This window comes from Phalacrocorax aristotelis, chromosome 8 (genome assembly GCF_949628215.1).
Source record: "Phalacrocorax aristotelis chromosome 8, bGulAri2.1, whole genome shotgun sequence".
Lineage (NCBI taxonomy): Eukaryota > Metazoa > Chordata > Aves > Suliformes > Phalacrocoracidae > Phalacrocorax > Phalacrocorax aristotelis.
In genome coordinates, this window is record NC_134283.1 from 39478036 (window position 1) to 39498958 (window position 20923).

Here is a 20923-nt window from a genome sequence, read left to right on the forward strand (position 1 = left end):
TTCCTGGTAAAAAGATTTATTAAGAACCTGCAGTACCTGCCCGAAAGGAGGCTGCCACCCTGGCACAGGCGCTGCGCGGTGGTGGGGAAGGGGGCGAGAGCGTTAGCGCTTCTCCAGGCAAAACAAACCCGGTCAGACCCAACAGCAGGATGAAACAGAGTGAGCCAAGGGCACAGAAGGGAGGTGGGAGCACTTCTGCGTGGCAGAGGACCTCCCACCAGGGCAGCCTGGCACTACTTAAGGCGTATAAAGTGCTTGAAAGAAGACCAGCCCTAAGGAGGGGCTAAATAATGTGAGCAGGCAGGGACGTGAGGAAGTGAGGGATGCAGGGTGCTGGTGGGTCACCTGTACCCTGCAGGGAGCTGGCATAAGTGGGTGCTGTCAGACATGCCCTGCTTGGAGCAGCAGGCAGGAAGGGTGCTGCTGGCCCATGCCTCAGCCCCCAGCCACGACCAGGAGAGGGACTGCGGGGCCCCCAAATAGAACCCAGGCTGCTGGTCGTCATGGTCATCTCCCAGTCCATCCCATGTCCGGGATGCTGCTCCACATGGTGGGGCTGCCTCTGCTGGTGCTCAGGAAGGATGGTCCCAGTGCAGCATCCTGCCTCAGCTCAGTCCCAGTGGCAAAATGAGATGAGTGGGACTTGACCTCGGCCAGGCTGTGCCCCGGCTGCCTGTCACAACCGTGTCCCTCCCTGCAGCCCGTGCCCAGCTACCTCTCCTGCTGCTGCGAGCAGCACCAGCCACTTGGTACTTCACTAGTGGGAACATTAGGCAGGGGTTTGGGCACTTTCAGTCCTGTTGTGCTTGTGATGTTTGTCACAGCAGGGACACAGGGAGATGCCCTCACCGGAACCTCATGTCACCCACCTGGTTCCACGTGCAGGACAGGGTTGCACCAAAGGCAGACCCAGAGCTGCCATGGGGGGACAGGTCTTCTGCAGCCACTTTGGGGACACTTCTGCAAAATAGCCCTGTGCTCCAGCTGGAGGTGGTGGGGGCAAGTGGAGACACCCTCTGCAGCTAATCCCACATCCCTCCAGCCTGCCCCAGCACTCCCAAATGCTTCCTCACCCCACAGACTGCTTCAAGAAATATTGCTTTTCCCTGGAATGTTTTTGTCTAAAATTCCCTGGATGGGATTAAGAAAAAAAAAAGAGAAAGTAGGTAAAAAATAGCTACCCCCAGGACTCACTGAAAGGCAGGGGTTAGCTCCACGGCCACCCTGTCCGGGGCAGGGGACACTGATGAGGTTGGGGACAGCTGGAGGGATCTTTCTCTGTGAAGCAGGGGACAGGGGCACTGAGCAGGGGCACAGGGGCTGCCTCCTCCTGGCAGCAGGAGGGATGCAGCTTGCAGGGACGGGTTGGGACGGGACAGGGTGCAACTTGATGGGATGGGGCAGGGGACGAAGGTGGTGGGGAGAGGAGGGACAGGTTCCCCCCCACTCCTCACTGGGACTGCAGGGAGAAGGCCAGCTTGATGCAGGCAAGCTCCTCCCCGCCATTGCTGACAGCCGCCCGGACACGGTAGTTGCCGTTGGTCATCCAGGCAGGCAGTTCTACATCAGGCAGGACGAAGTCGCTGGCTGGAAGGGAGTAGGAGCCCTGCGGAGAGAGGAGACATGTAGGTAAGATGCCAGCTGAACCCTCCCAGCCCTGCGCCAAAGGGCGCAGCAGTACCCAATGGCACTGCCGGCATCAAACAGCCGGGGGGGGGTTTCAGGCATACCGCTTTGAAGGGGCAGTGGCAGGGGATGCCATAGGTGAGCAGGGGCTCCGGGCAGGTCGTGCCGGGTGGGATGAGGTTGTCAAGGATGGTGCAGACATCATTGTAGGTGCAGCTACCCAGCTGATCAATGCAGGGCAGCTGGATCCAGAGGTCACCCAGAGCCTTCTCCACCACCAGCACCGCCTGGAGGGAAGGTGTTCAGCACCAGTACAGCTGGCATAGGCACCCACAGCTCCTCCAGCCTGTCCCACCCCCCCTCTCCCAGCCACCTCCCTCGGCTCCTGCTCGTGCAATTCTTTGGGGTACCCATGGGGCCACCGCACACACCCCCGCTTCACCATCCTGCTTTCAGTTCCTCTCTGCATGCAGGTTTCTCCTCCTCCAACCTCAGTTTGACCTCTTGAGCAAACGCCTCCCAGCACCCCTCACACCCGCCCCTTTCCCTCTCCTCGGTGGCCTGTCCCAAAATCGTCCAGCAGCTCCCATCCCACAGCTCTGCCTCCACACTCCCCTGGCATGCTCCCTGCAGCCCCAGCCCCAAACAGGCACCGTGGCATTGCTCAAGACAGTCCGTGCACTTTGGGCAGAGAGACATGTTCAGTCTCATCCCAAAAAGTCCCCAAAAAGTGGTGCAGGGCAGCCAGGCCAGCCCAGGGCTCTCACAGCAGTGCCATGTCATGTCCCTGGAGGGAGCAGCCAGGTCTGGCTGCTGAAAAATGTGCTGCAGCAACTGCTGGGAATACCCAGGGCACTTGGATTTCATTTGCCTCCCTGAGTCATTACATCCCCAGAACACGACACAGCTCAGGTGGTTTCTCCCACTGGGAAAAGGCTGGGAGTTTCCCACTGGGCTGTCTGCTCCCACCACGGGTCTCCCTGTGCCCATCACCCTGTTCTGGCTTACAGACCGCGGTGCCCTCAGCCCTGCACCGCTCCGTGCCTTGTTCCCCCAAGGGCTGCTCATTCCCGTACCCACTGCTGGGCATTTCCCAGCTGCTGGTGGTTTCAGGAAGCTCTGCCCTCCCTCGTCCTGTGGAGGCATCTCCAGCACGTACCTTCAGAGGGGAGGCCATGGCCTTGCTGCTGCTGACGGCCGCGCTGACACGCAGGCTCCCCGGGATGCTGATGGGGTCGGGCGCCACGGAGAGGCTCTGCAGCAGCACAGGGTCCCTCCTGTCACCACAGTTCTCCCAGGAAAAGCCACCAACCTGTGGCACCGAGGGACAGGAGGAGTTAGAGCCAGGGCAAGCCTTGCCCTGGGTTTGCAGGTTTCCCCAGCACTGGACCCCCAAGCCCCCTCACGCAAATGTCTGCTCGCAAACACAGCCAGAAAATTACTTTCAGCCCCCTCTCAAATGCCAAATAAATATTCCCCTCTGCATTTCTTGCTCTCCCTGCTCTATGAGCCTGAGGGCATTGCAGAAATTCTCCCTCCAACAGGAATTACCACAACCCCTTTCATGTACTTCTCACCCAAATAGGGTTCCCAGGCTGTGATTTCCAAACCAGCCTCAACTCAGCCTCCAAACGCTTTGCATGCAAATGGACAAGAAGCATCCTTCAAGCCAGCACCAACAGCACCAAGCAAGGTGTTTGAGAGCGAAGGCAGAAGAGCAAGAGGGGACCAGGGCAGGGCGGTGATGGCTGTGCTGGCCAGGGGGATGCTGTGTTCTGGGAGGGCTGTGGGGCTGGCACAGCTTCCTAGCTCGGCCAGGAGCAGCCCGGCTGTTGCAAGCCCTCAGCCACCAGCTCTGGCCACCTGGTCCCACGGAGGAGCCAGAATCGCATTTGCATGCGTGCTGGTTTTGGCTGGGGCAGAGTTAATTTTCTTCACAGTAGCTAGTATGGAGCTGTGTTTTGGATCTGTGCTAGAAACAGTGCTGAAAATGCAGAGGTGTTTTCGTTCCTGCTGAGCAGGGCCTACATAGAGTCACAGCCTTTTCTGCCTCTCACCCCACACCACCACCAAGTGGGCTGGGAGTGCACAAGGGGTTGGGAGGGGAAACGGCTTGGACAGCTGACCCCAGCTGACCCAAGGGATGTCCCACACCATATGACATCATGCTTAGTGTATAGAGCTGGGGGAAGAAGGAGGAAGGGGGGACATTCGGAGTGATGGCGTTTGTCTTCCGAAGTCACTGTTATGCACGATGGAGCCCTGCTTTCCTAGAGATGGCCGAACACCTGCCTCCTATGGGAAGGAGTGAATTAATTCCTTGTTTTGTTTTGCTTGTGTGCACAGCTTTTGCTTGACCTATTAAACTGTCTTTATCTCAACCCAGGAGTTTTCTCACTTCCACCCTTCTGATTCTCTCCCCCACCCCACTGCGGGGGAGTGAGCAAGTGGCTATGTGGTGCTGAGTTGCCGGCTGAGGTTAAAACATGACGGCTTGTTTCATTTTAAACGTGGCTTAACATTTCCACCTCCATTCATGCTCAGGGGGCAGATGAGCCAGGTTCATTCCCTGCTGGTACACCCCAGGAGCCTGACACTGAGCTGGTTCAGTCCAAATGAGTCAGGGAAGCAGCGCTGTCTCATGTGACAGTGAAAATCCACACACCAGGGATGTCACATGGACTAGGGGACATCACTCCTGTGTCCCAGCTATGTGGAGAGCTGTGCTGGGAGATCTCCCATTTCCTCCGAGTCCCACCAGCCCCCCTGGCTACTGCCAGCAAAGCCATGGGCTGGCAACAGCCCCGGAGCCCTTTGCTCCCACAACCCAGGTTCGAAGGTGGGAGGATGGCAGCACTCGCCTGCAACAGCCACCCCTGAGCCTGTCACAAGCCAGTGGCGGAAGCCCAGCCCCAGCTCCTTTCCTGAGTAGGCTCCAGCCTAATTGCAGGTCTTTTCCCAGCGGGGAGGCAGGAGGATGCCTGGGCTGCACACCCTAAGCAGGTTTGGCTGGGACAGCCCGTGTCCCTGTGCCACGGGTGCTGGGCTCTCCCTGCCTGCTCAGCAGCCGCAGAACCGGTGAAGGCTGTATTACCTGGTGCCAGCCGTCAGCCCCAGCGGGCAGCGCGGCCCACGCAGGCGAGCAGCCCGTCCCACCGTCCCGCTCCCCAGGAGGGAGCAGCCCGGGGTGCAGGGCAGGACGCAGGGCTCAGGGCAAGCCAGGGCAAGGGGCAGGCTGCGCTCCGACATTTAGCAAGAGCTGGGAGCCCCTTGCCTCCGGGCCCACAGGTGGAGAGGCTCTGTGGGAGCTAAACATCAGTGCGTGGCTGCGTATTGCTGCACCACAGACCCTCTGTTGCCCCGCAGAGCCCCCTCCAGCCTTCCTAACCAGCTCCCTCCCTTCCCTGGGGCAACATCAGCTTTCCTGGAAAGAAAATAGAGGTATCCTCCTCAGCACCGCGTGAGAGTTGTGCATCTTAATCAGCTGTATCTTAGTCAGTTTGTGCTGATGGGCCCGGCCCGGGGCTGTGTGGGAACGAGGAGGCGGCAGCCTGAGCTGGTGCGCTGGAAAACGCCAGGGAACGGGAGGAACGAAAGGCGAGGTGCTGGGAGGCTGCAGGCAAAGCTGGGCCGAAGGAAGGGAGGCCGCTGAGGCTTTTCGGTCCAGAGCGGTTTGTCAAAACTGAAATCCCTTCCTGCTCGGAGGCTGAACCCGAGCCGTGCTCCCCCAGCGCGGTCAGGTCTGTGGGATCCCACTCCCCGCCGCGGACACGCACCCAGAATCACACCTTGCACTCGTCCTCCTGGGACAGAAAACGCTTTCAATCTCTTGCAAAACCCAGCAGGATGGGTAAAGCATTCCTACCCGCCAGGACCTGCTCCCTCTGCCGAGCCCCCAGCACCGGCCCCCCCGCCCCAGGCAGCCCTCTCGGCCCCTTCCCGGTCCGAAGAGGAGAGGGGTGAAGAGAAGGGTTTGGAGCCTCTCACCTTGCTCAGCCTCCGGGAGCCGCTCCGCTCCACCAGCAGCTGCGGGTTGGAGCCGCCGAGCGCGGCCGGGCAGAGCTGCAGGGCGCAGAGCGCCAGCGCCAGCCCCGCTCCCAGCATCCCTCCGGCAGCCGAGCAGGAGCCGTGCAGAAAGCCGGGGCGACCGGTGGGAAGAAAAGCAGGGAGAGAAAAGCAAAAGGCGAGGCAGCGAAGCAACCGCTGTCTTCTCGAGTGAAGCTTCCCACGGCGCCCGTGGGGCTGGCGAGACTGGGACGCCCCGCGCAGTGGGGCTGCCCCCTGCTAGCTCCTCCCCGGCCCATCTCCCGATTCCCCTCCCTCCCCGTGTAGACGCTTGGAGATTTTCCCGTCCTCTTTTTTTTTTTTTTTTCCCTTATCCCTGGTTTTGTTGTCAAGCGCAGGACTGGAGTCGCAGGGATGCTGGGATGGGAAGTTGCGCTTTCCCAAGCATCCAGGGCCTCCCCTCTGCCGGCCCGGGGAGGGCACCGGAGCAGGATGCCGAGGTGCACCCATCACACCAGGCACCCGTGCCCCCAGCTTGGGTGGATGAAACCAGGCCATCTCCCCACCCCCCCACCCAGGGCTGCATCTCTTCTCACACCCCGCTCAGGCTGGCCGAGGCATCTGTGGGTGTGCAAAGGGTGGGTGCCCACACCAGGCAGGCACCCGGGACCCCCACGCCCAGCACAGGGCAGGCAGCAGCTGGAGAGCAGAGATAATCTGAGACCCTGATTCGATGCCGTGTGTGCTGGGGGGGGCCACCCCTGTGTCAGGCAGTCCCCATCTGGGCTGTTTGCCACAGCACCCCACTACCCACCACCCACCTTTCCACCATTTCAGGCTTAACACACATATCCCTTCCACCCTTCCCCCTTTGGGCACCCATTTTCCAGCCAGAGCTGCCCGAGCCCCCTCGTCATGCTGGAATGGCCCCACAGTACCCCACCATCACAGGTTTTCCCATATATTTTGGTGAACAGATGTTTTTCCCTGTGGAAAGCTGGAGGGGTCTGAGCAGACAGGACACAAGTGTGGCAGGTCTTAGACCCCCACCCCCACTGCAGCACGGTTAGGACCCTCACATGGGACCCTTCCCCACAGCCAGCTCAGCTCTCCCTTACACGCTGATGCTGGCCAGCCTCCATGTATCCCTCTGGGCCCTGGGAAGTGTTGCCCAGCTTGTCCAAACCCCTGCCTCAGCTCTATTTTTAGCCTTTCATCCTTATTTAGCAGCAAGGCTGGCCGGGAGCGTGCAGGCAGGGTGCGGGAGTGGGCAGGGTCCGTGACTGATGCTGCTGCCCACCCTGCGCTGGCAGCGACAACTGCATCGCTGATCCGCTGCAGAGGCTTAAGTGTGAGGAATAAATAGCCCTGTTCCACTCGGGAGTGGGGCAGAAAGTTATTCCCCAGGATTAGTTTTCACTTTGAGGTCCTGGAGCAGCCGGGGGACAGGGATGGAGACAGGAATAAGCAAGGAGAGGCGTGGGCATGGCGGGAGCATTGTGTTTGGGGCCTGGAGGGGAGCACAGCCCATTGCCTCAAGCACCCGGGGCCATGTGCTTTCCTGCTTTTCACAACCAGCATGGGTGAAGGTTTCCCTCCCCCTTTCCCATCCTTCCCCCCTCCATTTTGCTGTGGAAAAATAGAAAGAGAATAAAGGACTGTAAGGACAAGTTAACCCACATCATTTTGCTTGGAAAAACACAGGCATGGGCAGAAATGACTTGAAATTGCTGCCCTACCTCAAGACAGAAGCATGCATGACCTAGATACCCATCAAAGGAGTTTGTGACCTTTTTTTGGGCTCCAACAAATGCAAGATCCTCTGCAGTTCAAACAGTTTTCTGAGCTCTCTCACCCATGCAAAGCTTAAGTCACAAGGTGTCAGCAGGTCTGGCTAAACATCTTTGATTTGCATTAAAGAGCAGCCAGCACAGATGGGTGACAATGTTAATGACTTCATTAGGTCTCATTTACAAAAGCAAACAGATTGTAAAAAAAATTATATGTGGGGCCAAAGGGTATGACCACTGTCTCCCCTCTCTCTACCACCCATGCCACCAGCTCTGCCAAGACCCACTGGGTATCACCATGGGCCAGCTCATTGCCCAAAAACCTTCCAGCAAAATATCTCTTTTTTTTTTTTCCCAGACTGGATTTCTGAGGAAAAAAAAACAACAAAAACAACAAAAGGAACAAAGAAAAATAATGATACCATCTGCGTTCACGGGACCATCCTGCACACAGATCATGCAGGGCCAGGGTCCCAGATGGAAATCCCACATGCTGGCACCGATACCACCTTGTACCCACCCCGTCCTGCCACATCCTTACCAACTAAAACTGGAGAGAGAGCCGAGACACTTTAACAGCTTGCATAAATATTTCTCTTATCCATAAGCTTTGGCAAACACTTTAAATGGCCATTGGTACAAATTAACTCAACATTCAGCCAGCTGTTATCCCATTTACGGCAATTCAGCTAAGCATGAGATAAACCCTCCTAGGCTCGCTTTTCCAGGCAAAGCCCTTGAGACTCCTCTGGCTGCTGTCGGTCCTGGGGAGAGATCACGATAACACTGAAAAAGACATTGGGGCAAACTTCAAAACAAGCTGAAGTTTTCCCTAGGTGGGTCTGCTTTCCTGTCTTTGTACAGGCAAAAATCCCCTTGCCGATGTAGTCCCCATTGTCTCCAGCCCTCTGCAAGCAGACTCTGGCAGCCCCAGCCCCATGTGCTCCCCAGGTCCCCAGCCTCCCCTGCTTAGGGAGAATTGTTACAGCCATGAATCCCACCCATACAACACCATGGAAAGCCCCTGTTTTGCTCAAAAGTGGCTGGACAGAAAAGTTTCTGTTTAAGTGCTGCCCTGGAAAGGGAGCAAATTATCAGCGTATTGGGGCAGAGGAAGATGAAGCAGGGCTGAGATGGGAGATCTCTCCAGCAGGGACACATCCCATGCAGCCCACATAGGAAAGATTGGAGAAATCGAGAAATTGCTAAAACCTAGTTAAATAAGAGACCTTTGGGGCAGAACAGGCAGGGCCTCCAGCAGGCAGCCTAGCAGATGCGCCTGTGAGCTGAAGGAAGGATGTAACGTGATCTGGCGTGGCCCCTTCTCCAGAAGTGGGTGGCTTACAGAAGCACGGGGTTGTAGCTGCCATGGTGAGCATGGCACGCGTGCCAGAGCCTGCGGCAGCAGCATGGGGTGCAGGGTTGGGGAGCGGGGCGCTGGAGCCGGCCTCACTGCACATCCCCATCCCAACTCCCAGCTCTGCCTTGCTGGCTTGATGCCTTAGCCTGATATGACCAAATCCTCTGTTTTTTCTCCACCATTAGCAAAAGAAACCCTACCCAGAGCACCACTTTGTGGCACAGGGACATCCCAGTGCACCCCCAGTAAGACCAGAAATTATCATAATATGTGCTAAGTGCTGGAGCTTCATGCACCAGCAAGACGTGATGGCAGCTGGGCAGGCTCCTCGTCAGCTGCCCACACAGCTGCTTCTGTTCCCAGCCTCAGCGATGCGCGTGTGCTTTTGTGCCTGCCCCTGTATGCCTTCAGTCTCGGAAGTCTGGGCCAGGATTTTTATTTAACCCTGGAGAGGTGGAGACCAGCACCTTTCACTGGCAGCTTTTTTATCCTGCAAATGATCTACTCAGCCCAAATAAGTACTGCCCAGATAAGTGCTCTCAGGTGGGGAAGGAGACTTGCTCTGTGCATGAAGTGCTGTGGGAGATAAGAACAGAGACGCTTTCAGTGGTTTCTGAGCTGTGGGAGCTGATACCAGGAAGCTGCTGTGACTCATGAAACTTCACCCATGTTAAGCAGCATCTACCCAAGAGGACGCAGGCAACTGGTCCCACCAGTCCCCAGGAGATTGGGGCAGCTGTGGGCCTGCCTCTCACCTTCCCCTCCTTACCATCCAAGCAGTGTTTCACAATTTCCCTGGTCCCAGGGTTACCAGGGCAGAAAAAACACCTCCAAGTCCCGCATGATGGGGTGATCACGCAACTCCGCTCCCTCGCTGGCTGGTGATGCCAGAGCGGCAGCGAAACGCCAGCGTGCTGGCAGCTGCTGAACCGCAGGCTGCTTGGATTTCTCCCAGGGGATATTTGGAAAATGTCAGAATAGAAACTTGTTGACAAAAACTGGCAGTGTTTCCATACAGGCATGGCCTCGTGACCAGGTTGAAACACTCCCATTTCAGCAGTGCTGGGTGGCAACAGTTGGTTTTTCAGGTCAGAATGTGTGTTCAGTTAGAAATATCTATTATTTCACAACATTTTAAAAAAATCATCAAAAACAAAACATTTGGAGGAACCTGTCTTTCCTCACATTAATTTTTAGACAGGACACTTTCAAAGCCATGTGTTTCCCTACCTCTTCAGGACCTGTTTCCAAAGTGCTGGAAAATGACACCCTGGCTCCAGGCCCAGCTTTTGGGGTGTCTGGGATGCTCAAGACTGGGTTGTCAGGATGCAGTAATCCAGGCAGTGTGGACCACACCAAAAGTCCTCCCCAGCCAGGACAGCTACCCCCAGAGCAGGGCTCCTGCCAGGAAAAAAAAAAAAAAAACAAAACCACAAATCCCACCCCAAACCACCACCTTTACAAAAGTACCCCAGGAAAGCTGAAACTTCATGGGCTGAAGGCAACAGCCAGGACAGGTCGTGCCTTTGCCCCTCACATCCTTTCTCCTAGGGGGGCTGGGGTGGGTTCAACCAGGGCAAGCCCCCCAAGCCAGCCATGCTCTGCCTGGACCCCAGCCCCAGTGCAAGGGGGCCTGCTACCCACCCAGTCTGGAGCATCTCCTGGTGCAAGGAGTCCTGCCTCCACCCACCCAATCTGGGGCGTCCTGCTGTGCAGGGGTCCTGCTCCCCTTTCCCCCCACCCAGGAGCATCCCCAGTGCATGAGACTCCAGAGACGGGTCATTCCCGTCTCACTCTCCTGCTTGGGACGAAGCATCCCGAGCCCAAGGCGGGGATACCCCGGGGTGGAGGGGCCCCAGGGCCGGAGCACCCCCGCCGGGCGCCCAGGGCCAGCCCCGGGGGCGGGCAGGCTGCGGCCGGGGGGCCCTGCCCGCGGCTCGGGGGTGCAGAGCACCCTCTCCCGGCGCTGCCTGCGAGCAGCTGCGGGACTTTTTTTTTTTTTTTTAATTTTAATTTTTTTTCTGCCTGCCTCCCCCAGCTGGGGCGGTTCGTCCCGTCCCGTCGCGTCCCGCCCGGGCCCGCCGGGCAGCGGAAGGCTCTCGCCGGGGGATGCAGCGCCCCACGCCCCGCGGCTGAGCGGGCTCCCGGCCGGGGCTCCATGGGCTGCACCGGCAGCGCTCTGCGCTGCTGCCCCGCCGGAGGCAAGGTAGCGGCTGCGGGGACTCGCGTGGGGTCGGGGCTTTGCGTGGAGTCGGGGCTTTGCATGGGACCGAGGGTATATGCTGTTGGGGTTTGCATGGAGTTGGGGTTCACGTGAGGCTGGGGTTTGTGTGGACCTCTGCTTACGCTGCTAGGGAGGGAGTGTGTTGGGGGGCACCCGGTGTGAGTGCCCCCTCCCCCCGGGGAGTGGCAGGGCTGGGCAGTGCAGCTGTCCCCAGCTGCGTGTGACCCCACTGGTGGTGTGGAGGGGAGCCAACACTGGGCACAGCAAGAGCTGGCAGCCACCTGCCCTGCTGCACCCTCCTGCACCCCTCCAGGCTCTCCCCCCACATCATGGGGAAGCCCGTACTAAAGGGGGTGCAGCATCTGGGGTGACAATGTCTGTTGGAATTGCTGGTCCCATACAGGACAGGGATGGGTCCCCCCAGCTAGACCCCTGCCATCCTCCTAGAGCATCTTCCTTTGTCCCAAAAGTTGTGTCCCTCCTTGTGCCGGGTTCTCCCTCGTGCTGAAGGCGACACTTCTGCAGGGGAACGCTCCAAGTCCCCAGCAGATCTTGGCATGTTGCTCTGTGCTGAAGAGCTTTTCTGTGAGTTAAGGTCTAGAAATTATCTGCTGCTAATTATTATTATTTTTCAACATGCTCATGCTGCCTTAGCACCCCACCATTGGCCTCCCGAGGTGTTTCTGAAGTTGGATGTGCTATGGGTACTGGTGTCGGCGGGTTGCAGTTGCTGGAGGGAGGCAGGGACAGAAGGAAAGTCAGAAAGGCCCCGTGGTGCCGGCGTGCCCCCCTGCACGGGCGGCCCTTTGCAGAGGCAGCTGTGAGAGCTCGGGCCACGCGGCCAAAGCACAACCCACTGCTGGGATGTGTGGGGGGAGCAGGCACGGAGCTTGCACAGCCCCAGAGCCAGCAAGTGCCTTTATTTACAGCACTTGCAGACTTGGCTTCTTCTCAGTATCATGGAAAAAAAAAAGCCCGCTCTTCTCTATGTCATAAGATCAGACACTTCTGGGCTAGTTTGTGACTCTGAGAGCTCACAAGAATTGACATGGGACAGAGAGAAACAGCAGCCCCAAGGCCCCAGGTGTTGAAAGGCACATATTTACTGAAATACGGAAATTTAAGTCAGAGTCATTTGCCCGCAGACACCTCCCTTCCTGCACTTGCCTGCTCTCGAGCTCTTCTGCTCAGCCTTGTGGCTCTGCTCAACGCCATTTGCGCCCCGTGAAGCAGCCCTGCTGCTGTGACTGCGTTGCAAGTTAATCCTGAAAGCAGCACCAAAAATCCCCTTTACGGCACAAAGGGGTAAGCGCGGGCATCGAGCCACTCCTGCCCATGTTCTTGTGTCCAGGGTACCAAAAGGCGGGGTGGGAAACCTTCACCCTCCTGCTGCTGATGGGTGGACTTGCAGAGCTGGTCCTTTGGGGTTGCCTGGGGATGGGGGAGCCCTCAAACCCCAGGGATGAGCCTGGGCAGACCCTTGGTGTTCGTTGTGGGGCTGGGGGCTGTCATGGGGCTGCAGAGGCTTTTGGGGCCAGTCCCAGGTTGGAGGTGACCTTGGGGAGCCTGTGCTGGGCTGGGTCCAGTGCGTGGACAGCATACCAGGCATGCCCCAGGGGAGGCGGCTTGGCAGCCTTGTCCTTCCCGTCACTGGTCTACCGGGCGATAAGGAGGCACGGGTGCAGGTGCCACAGCCAAAGCCCAGCCCCGAGCTGCAGGCACTGTCCCCGGGGGTCCCTTCCCCTCCAGCTTCATCCACCCACGCTTAGCCGCTTGTGGTCACCGCTTGCCCTTTTGCTGTGTTCCCATCATGAGAGAGGCCAAGACGCCTTCCCGAAAGATCAGGGCTGAGGCTTGGCTGCCTTCCAGGGCTGGGGTGAATTTATTTTGGAGATATAGGAACTATATGTGGCAGCAGGAGCCAGGGAAAGGTCAGGATGCAAAACTTGGGCTGTCAACAGCGTAAAGGGTTTGAGTACAGTCTGTGGCATAGATCTTATTGTACGAGAGGTGATAGCCATCTTGTAACACAACCGTCACTGGAGGAAAAACAGCAGCAGAGTCGAAGACAGGTCCCATGGACCTGAGCCAGCATCGCTCTGGCAGCACTGAGCATCTGATGCAGGTCCTGGGAAGGTTTTAGGGTCGTGGGCCAAATCCTGGCCCCCTTCCCCACAGCCACAAAGCAAAACCTTATCCCCTGGAGCAGTGTCGGGATTTAAATACTCGTTTCCTGCCTCTTTGTGATTTCATTCGCTGATGGTAACGTTGCATGGTTTAATTGCTTAACATACTTGTAAAACAGGAAAAGAGGAAGAAAAATACAGTAAAAAAACCCCACCTCATGCTAAAAGCTGAAGCAGAGGCTGCAGCTGATCCAGCTGCCCACACCATGCCGGCTGAGTTTGCGCAGGTGTTCCCCACCACTGGCACCTTTCGGGATGCCTCAGGTTCTGCTGGAAATCCAGTTAATCCATCCATAAAAAGTTTTGCTCCAGACCATTAGAAATATTTAGTTCTAAGAATGTGGGTACTTTTTTTTTTATAGCTAGAAGGTATTTTTTAGCATGAACCTCCTCAAAGCCAAAGCTAGAGGTTTCCATGCTGAGACCTTACAAGATAAGCAGCGCCGCTGACAGCCTGCACCTGTGGGACATTCTGGGCTGCTTCTTCCCTGGGCCAAAGCCATTCCAGCTGGAGCAACTCCCAACCTGCTCCTTTCACACACAGCAGACACCAGGACTATCTTCCAGCTCTCCAAAATGCACCAGCCGATACCAGAGACATGGTTGCCACACGCTGCTCTGGAAGTGGCAGCAGAAGGTGCCGTTATATTTCGGTTAGTTTTCAGCCACATTTTGATTTTCACCCTGGCTTTGGCAGTGGAGCTCTCATCCTGAATGACAATTGAGTGCTTAGGAGTAAAATTAGCTCCAGACACTATTTTAATTGCTCCTAGAGATAGGAAGTGTGTCTCGCTCGTAGCCTCGAGGCAGGTATTTAGATTTCTCTGCTGATGCTGGCCTACCTCTTGCTCCCTTTAGCCATTTTTGAGTTTGGTGCTGTTGCCTCAAATTATCCCCCCTGAGTGGCTGAGGGGCTCTGAGGCACCATCCTGCTAGGTTTGGGGCGTCGAAAAGAGGTGAAAGTGCCCTAGATCCACGCTGGGTATGTTGCCTATGCTGTGGGTGTGATCAAGGGTTACCAGCTGTGGGTTCTACGTCCTTGGGCATCGCCTTTGCCAGCGAGCAGAACACATGCAGCGGGGGCGGTTTGGTTTGGGCAGGGGAGGTTTGGGGTCGCTCCTCAAGGAGGTACCGGCATCTCGCTCCCAGCAAGGCTCAGATCATCCAAAACCTGTGGATACTCTGTGACCCCACCGTGCCAGGATGGTCGCCCCACACAGCCTTTGCTTTGTTGCAGTAGAACCTGGGGGGGGCTTCTGAGGTTCCTGTGATGCCCCTGGGCTTGCAGAGCCCTGACTGTCTCATCCACCCCCTCCTCACCAGACTCCAAAACCCAGCACAGGACACAGGGTACATTAGATAGCGGGGGGGATGCACATCAGCATGAGATGGGGGCAGGGAGCAGGCCGGGGACCCTTTACAGGCAGGGGTGCCAGGGCTCATCAGCATCCCAGGGCACCCCGTATTTGCAGGGCGAGAGGTGTCAGCAATGAGAACAAACCCTGCGAATCCTGACCGTCTGGTGCCTCCTCACCCTGCTGCCTGTGTCACGTTCAACGCTGCGGCTGCTCACGCCATAGAAGGGAAGATAAAGCCGGGGGTTCTGAGAGGCTCAGAGTTTTCCTGCTCTCTCTGGCAACTGCGCTTCCCTACAGCTTCAGAAAGGGGGCTGCAGGGGAGGCGGAGGCAGGGACGCCTGTTTGCTTTGCCTCACTTTTTTCCCTAGCCAGGCTCCCTGATCTGGTCTGTATTCAGCCACACCACTGTGGCAGCAGGGCCAAGCCGGGGTGCCACCAGCACAGAAGGGTCCCCAGCACCCCATGGGCTGCAGGGCTGGTTTCGTTAGGGACCTGTATTTTTAGAAGTGGCTTTGCTGGGGGCTGGAGAGCAGCAACGTGTCTGCAGGTGGATTCCCTCGCCCACTGTGCATCCGCACCTGTGCCCAGAAGCACGACCTGGTGATGGGCATCAGGGGCCAGATTTGCCCCGTGCTGGGGAGGCTGATCTGCAAGAGCAGGCAAGCTTTGCTTCTATCTTTCAGCAACAGATAAAAATATATCCACCTCTTTTTTTTCTCCTCCTCCCCTCCAAGTGACTAAATTAAACCCATGCAGGGCTGGAAGGCATCCTGCTGAAGGCAGCTCCCGGCTCTGGGTTATATCAGCCCCGCAGCAGCAGTGGGAACATGCAGGAGTGCGTGGGGCTGAGCAGCACATTCCTGCACTCCTGAGGTCATTGCTTGTGCTGCCGCCAGCCCTTGGCTGCTGCCAGCCCTGCACGGGGTCAGCATCGCCTCTGATTTATGGTTATTATTCACTTCTCGCTTCTGCTCCAGCACGTGCTGTGTCAAAGCCCAGCTGTGTAAAGCACCGGCAGAGGGGTGTGTTTGGGGTGTGCTCCAAGGTGCCAGGGACCAGGCTGACTCTGAGCATCCCAGGGCAGCAGGGACAGGGCAGAAGGAGGGTGGCAAGGAAGCACCGTAGCCAGAGCCTTGCAAAGTGCTGCCTGCTCTCCCCCACCAAGTGTTTTGCTGCTGGAGCGTATTTTGCACCAGCACCATGTCAGGGGGACTGTGAGCATCCCCCAGGTTTTCCAGCTGGTGGCTGGCAATGATACATGGCAAAGCATCCAGGGTGCACGGAAATGGCATGAGCTTGGGGCTGCCTGCCAGGCAGCACGTGCGCACCCATGGGTGTTCAGGGCTGTCGGAAGGTAGGGTGTCAGGGAGGGACCACTGCTGCTCGAGCACCTGTGTTTTAGCAGGGCTGAAGCATGCTCAGTGCAGGGTGCCTGGCTGCAGGGTGTTCTTTGCCTGCAGCCACCTGCTCCCCTTTCTATCCCCCCCCCGCTCCAGCCCCCTCTCTCTCTGCCAGAGACAGCTAAAAGCCCAGCAGCAGAGCGGACCGGCTTCCCAGGAGCTCACAGCCTTGAAGACAGAGAACGGTGAGAAGAAAACCTATGCCTCCCCTCCACACTGTGGTTTCTCAATGTGATATTAAGAAAGCAGTAGGACAGACCCAGGGCGGCCAACCCACACGAGAGCTGGGTAGGATGTGGATGTGCATGATGCTGGTGCAGGCAGGCAGACATGATGGCATCCCAGAGGTGATGGCATCCCATCCTCCCAGGCAGACAGGTCGTCCCCAGGGCAGCAGGCTTAAAGAGCCCTGTCCTCTCTTAGCCTGCCAGTGTTATCAAAATTAATGCTAATTTGCACCAGTGAGATGTGGGGGAGGTATTTGTCCGGTGGGAAAAGGGCAGGAGCTGAGCCCAGGCCACCATGCTGGCAGGTTGGCTGCCCAGGACATCCAAGCAGCCCGGTTAGCAGGATGCAACCAGCACCGTTTCAGCCATGTTTGCGTTGCAGCCAATGCCACCCTGTTGCCTGAGGATGGGAAGGAGAAGGCAGCACTGCGAGAGGAGCGGACAGAGAGCACGAGACTCCTCCAAGGTCGGGAGGAGGAGCAGTTGCAGGATGCCAGCTGGACAGGCACTGAAAGAATGGCCCCAGACATTAACCTCCAGGTTGGTTGAAAAGGCAGGTGCTGCTGGGGGCAGCAGCTGGGTAGGGAGCATGTGGCCAGCCACAGCTTCCCACACAGTTGATCACAGACCTGTCACACACCAGACTGGGCTATCCCATTTTTGTGAGAAGGAAGGTGTAGGGAAGGGATTAGGAAGCCCGGAGCAGTGTAGGTCCGGCAATGAGACACAGGGTGTGGGAAGGCCCAGAGCATGCCTTATGCCATGTCAGACGTGTAGGGTTTATCATCTCCCTGCTTCCCAGGTGGGAAAGGGAAAAAACCTGGAGCTGGAGGAGCAGTTCAATGCCCTGAAGAAGGAGCACACAGAGACCCTGCAAGGTGAGTTCCACGACAGCGCTGCCCCCCTGCTCCACAGCATTGTGGGGCTCAGGTAGGGCTCGCTGCCCCAGTGTCCCCACGCCAGTGATGCTCAGTTCACGCTCCTCCCGCAGAGCTCCAGAGAGCGCATGAGCAGGAGAAGCTGCTGCTGGCAGAGTCCCACCACAGGTCCCAGGCGGCCTTACAGGTACCTGTGGAGAAATATCTGGGGAGCGGGTGCTTGTGAAGGGCTTGAGGACCATCTGCTGGCTCTGCCGTGGTGCCCTGAGCTCCTCAGCAGCTACCTTGGTCCCTAGTGTGCCCAGGGACCATGCAGGCATCTCCAGCCCTGTGGTTATCAGGGTGCTGTAGCCCAGCAGTGCCCCTACTCAGGAATAAATCCTAGACACTTCCTATCCTGCTTCTTCCCGGCTGCCCTAGGAGACCATCCAGGCACTAAATTCCCAGCTGAAATCCTTCCAGGAGAGGATGAAGCGGGTGGAGGAGTCGCTCTTGAGCACAGACTACAAGAAGCACATCCAGGTACAGGGAGATGCAGGACTGGTAGCCTCTGCAGATGGGTGTGCAGGAGGTGACCTGCTCTGGGGTGCTGACCCAAAGCCAGGGTGCTTCTCTGACAGACCCTGAGAGCAGGAGGCTGAAGCTGGGGGGGTTGAGGGGGGGCACTTCAAGACATCTGAAGTGGGGAGCAAAGCCCTGTGCTTGGGAGGTGCATGGGCTGTTAGGGTCCCTTGAACAGAAGCGATGGGTGAAACATGGTGACTTGTGGATACAAAACCATCCTGGTCCATGCAGGGCCCCAGCTGACAGCAGTGGCCTGCTGGTGTTGTGCATGGGGGCTAAACTGTGGCAGATGCCCAAAGTGCCCACTCCGCTGTGGCCACCACAACCCCTGTGCCCCACAGGAGCACGGGAGCCCCAGCCCCTTCTGGGAGCAGGAGCTGGAGAGCCTGCACTTTGTCATCGAGATGAAGAACGAGCACATTCACGGCCTAGACAAGAAGCTGCTGAACCTGGAGACTGTGGTGGGTTCAAAGGGGGGGGTTGCAGGTGGGCTTTCCTCTTTCCACCTCTTCTCCCTACCTGAATCTCATCCAGAAATTGCAGCTGAAGTGGAGCTGGACAGAGTCTGGTTCCTCCCTCAGAGTGGGGAGGGGATGTGGGTGCAATGCCACCATGTTCCCACAGAGCCAGCTTTCGCCCCAGATGGGATAGCAGGGAGGTCAGAGGAACTTTCCAGTTCCGTCCTCACCCTCATGCCCCACTTCCAGGCGGAGAGAAACCTTCTGCTGGAGGAGAAGGTGAAGACCCTTCAGCAGGAGAACGAGGACCTGCAGGTTCGCACTCAGAATCACTTGGTCATGGCAAGGTAAGTGCTGGTCCCATGCATCCACCAGCTCCTTGGTGCACGGTGGCAGGGTGACAGCAGTCGCAAGTGGCATCTCCAGTGGGGGGAAAGATGTCAGCCCGGGGGGAATACATTGCAGCCTACAGTGCCACTGGGTGCTTTGTGGGGAGTGGAGGGGTTCGCAGGTACCTTGCCTGGGTGGCTCCAACAGCAGGTGCCGTTTGCCTGCAGGCAGCTGTCAGAGGAGCTCCTGGCCACCCGCGGGGCGCTGGAGAAGGAGACACAGCTGCGGGAGCAGGCTCACCATGAGAAGGAGGAGCTGCTGTACCGCGTGCTCAACGGCGGGGATGGGTCCCCCTTCCCCATCGCTGCTGGCGAGGTGCCCCTCATCACCACGTAGCACACCGCCAACCAGCACCACGCGCTGCTGGAGGGGACCACTGCGCTTTCCTCCGGGTGCATGAGCCCAGGGCTGCTCTCACAAGTGCCCCACTGCAGGGGCAGAGCCCTGGGCCAGCTGAGACCTCAGGGCTGCCCGTCTGACTGGACAATGGAGCATTTCACAGGACACTTGTGCCTGCCTTTGCCCAGCCCATGCAGGGCTGCCAGGGAACCCCAGCCACTCCCCCATGCCTTAGCTGCACCCCTTTCTCTGGTGGAAGGCTGGGGGTGGGCTTTCTGAAGGTAAAAGGGGTCAACCAGGAGACACAGATGTGCATTGGGCTGGATCTGACCCAGCACTTGGCTCTGAACATAACCAGCTCAGTGTTGCCTTGGGGCACAGAAACAAGGAAGATGAGGTGGGCACTGGAATGTCATGGGGATGAGCACCAGGAGGATGAAGAGGGTGCTGGAGACATAGTGGTGTTAAGGTACCTCACTCCCTGAGAAGTGGATGAGCCACAGAGGCTTTCATGGGGCAGCAGCAACGGGCAGGAGGGATGGGTGCAGCCAGGTCTATCTACCACCCCCAGCACTGCCCTTGACATAGACCGTGTCAACCTGTCTTGCTCTGGGGCTCGGCCTCCTGCTCAGGCTGCTCCGAGCTGATGCCACCCACTCCTGCCTTCCCCAGTGAAAGCAGGGCTTCCCCTGCCCAGGACCTGCCTCACTCCCTGGAGGGAGGGGGTCCAAGCAGGGGTCCCACCCATGCCCTCCTCTCCCCATCACCGCCTCCATCTTTGGTGAATGGCTCCCACCACCCAGGTGTGCCCCCAGTGACCACCATGCAGAGGCCAAGTCCTTTTTGTCCCCGCTGCCCATCAGCAGCACCACCAGCCCCGTGTTCTCCCCTGAAGCTGGGCAGAGGCTGCGTGCCCAGAGTTGCACATTTGGGGAGCAGAGCACCCTCCTAAGGGGGAGAAGGCTTCAGCAGTGGCTGCCAGCAGGTCATACCCCTCCCTGCTCCCAGCCAGCGCATCCCCATCTAGGAAGACACTGCCAGTGTGGCTGTGGGGCCGTGGCTCAAGGCTGGATGCACACAAGCACTTTCCTCTGGGCGCACAAGTGTGGTGGGACGGTCACTGCTCCGGGGGCTGTCACTGGCCTGTCCCCTCCCCAGGGCTGTTTAGCTGAGGGGTGCATGTGCCTCTGTGTGTGTGTGCGCACCAGGACAACGTGCTACTGGCTGTAATAATTAAAAGTCTGTAAGAAGCAGCAGCCTCAAGAATCCCATGTCAGTGGTTTTGGGGACCAGCATGGGTGCATCTCACAGCAGGGCCATGTGCTCCATACCTAGGGCAGGGGGAGAACAGGGAGGGGTGGGAGCAGGCGCCACAAAGCCACAAAAAGTGAGCCCCAGAGGAAGCCCCTGCTGCTGGTCCCCCTGTTCCTGCTCCTTCCCTCACTTCATTCATTTCAGTGGGCTCCCAGCACAGGGCAGACCCCAACACTCCCGGCCCTGCCAAGACAGCAGGGCCACAGCAGCAGCCGCTTCCGTCCTTTGTGCTGATCCTTATCGGGGAAAATATTGGCTGAACAAGGCAGACAGGAAGGCAACATGGATGTGGGGGGGTCCGGCTCTTACCCAAGCACCTCCATGAGGTACCCAGAGTGGGAAATGGGGGTGCCTGTTTTGTCAGAGCAGTGTCCCCCCCCCAGGGAACCCACCACTCCATGCATCCCCATGGCCCTGGGGACAGGTGGTAGGGCAGGCTCCAGCTCTGCACAACCACCTCAGCGATGTGGGAGGACATGCCAGGTGGTGCAGCACCAAAGCAGGGGAAATGGAGCAGGTGGCTGCCCCAGCAAATCCTGCCTAGTTGTGGTTGAAGGGGGCAGGATCTGGGCAAAGGGGGAGGAGGCTGGTGGGGTCTGGCATCCTGCTCTGGGCATCTGGTACCATGTCCCACTGCCCCAAAGGCAGATCCTGTGTGGGACCTCAAGGAATGTGCCTCTGGGAAAGGGAAGGGCTGGTATCTAAGAAGGGAGAATAAATTAGTCCAGAAAAGGACTTGCCCATGGCAAGGAGGAAAAAGCCCATCCCAGGTCATGCCTTGGCAGTCACGTGGGGACAGGCAGG

General features: G+C 58.0%; 2 protein-coding genes across 2 annotated transcripts; one reads left to right on the forward strand and one right to left on the reverse strand.

Moving 5' to 3' along the window:
* Nucleotides 1-5918, reverse strand: GM2A (ganglioside GM2 activator). Its single transcript, XM_075102667.1, has 4 exons — nt 5614-5918; nt 2786-2938; nt 1731-1913; nt 1-1606 (listed from the first exon to the last, which is right to left on the reverse strand). The coding sequence occupies exons 1-4, from the start codon at nt 5728-5730 to the stop codon at nt 1451-1453; spliced, it is 609 nt and encodes a 202-aa protein (XP_074958768.1). The 5' UTR covers nt 5731-5918; the 3' UTR covers nt 1-1450.
* Nucleotides 5919-10699: 4781 nt separating this feature from the next.
* Nucleotides 10700-20061, forward strand: CCDC69 (coiled-coil domain containing 69). Its single transcript, XM_075102668.1, has 9 exons — nt 10700-10987; nt 16065-16134; nt 16559-16716; nt 16979-17054; nt 17168-17241; nt 17475-17576; nt 17960-18079; nt 18326-18423; nt 18634-20061. The coding sequence occupies exons 1-9, from the start codon at nt 10940-10942 to the stop codon at nt 18800-18802; spliced, it is 915 nt and encodes a 304-aa protein (XP_074958769.1). The 5' UTR covers nt 10700-10939; the 3' UTR covers nt 18803-20061.
* Nucleotides 20062-20923: the final 862 nt, after the last annotated feature.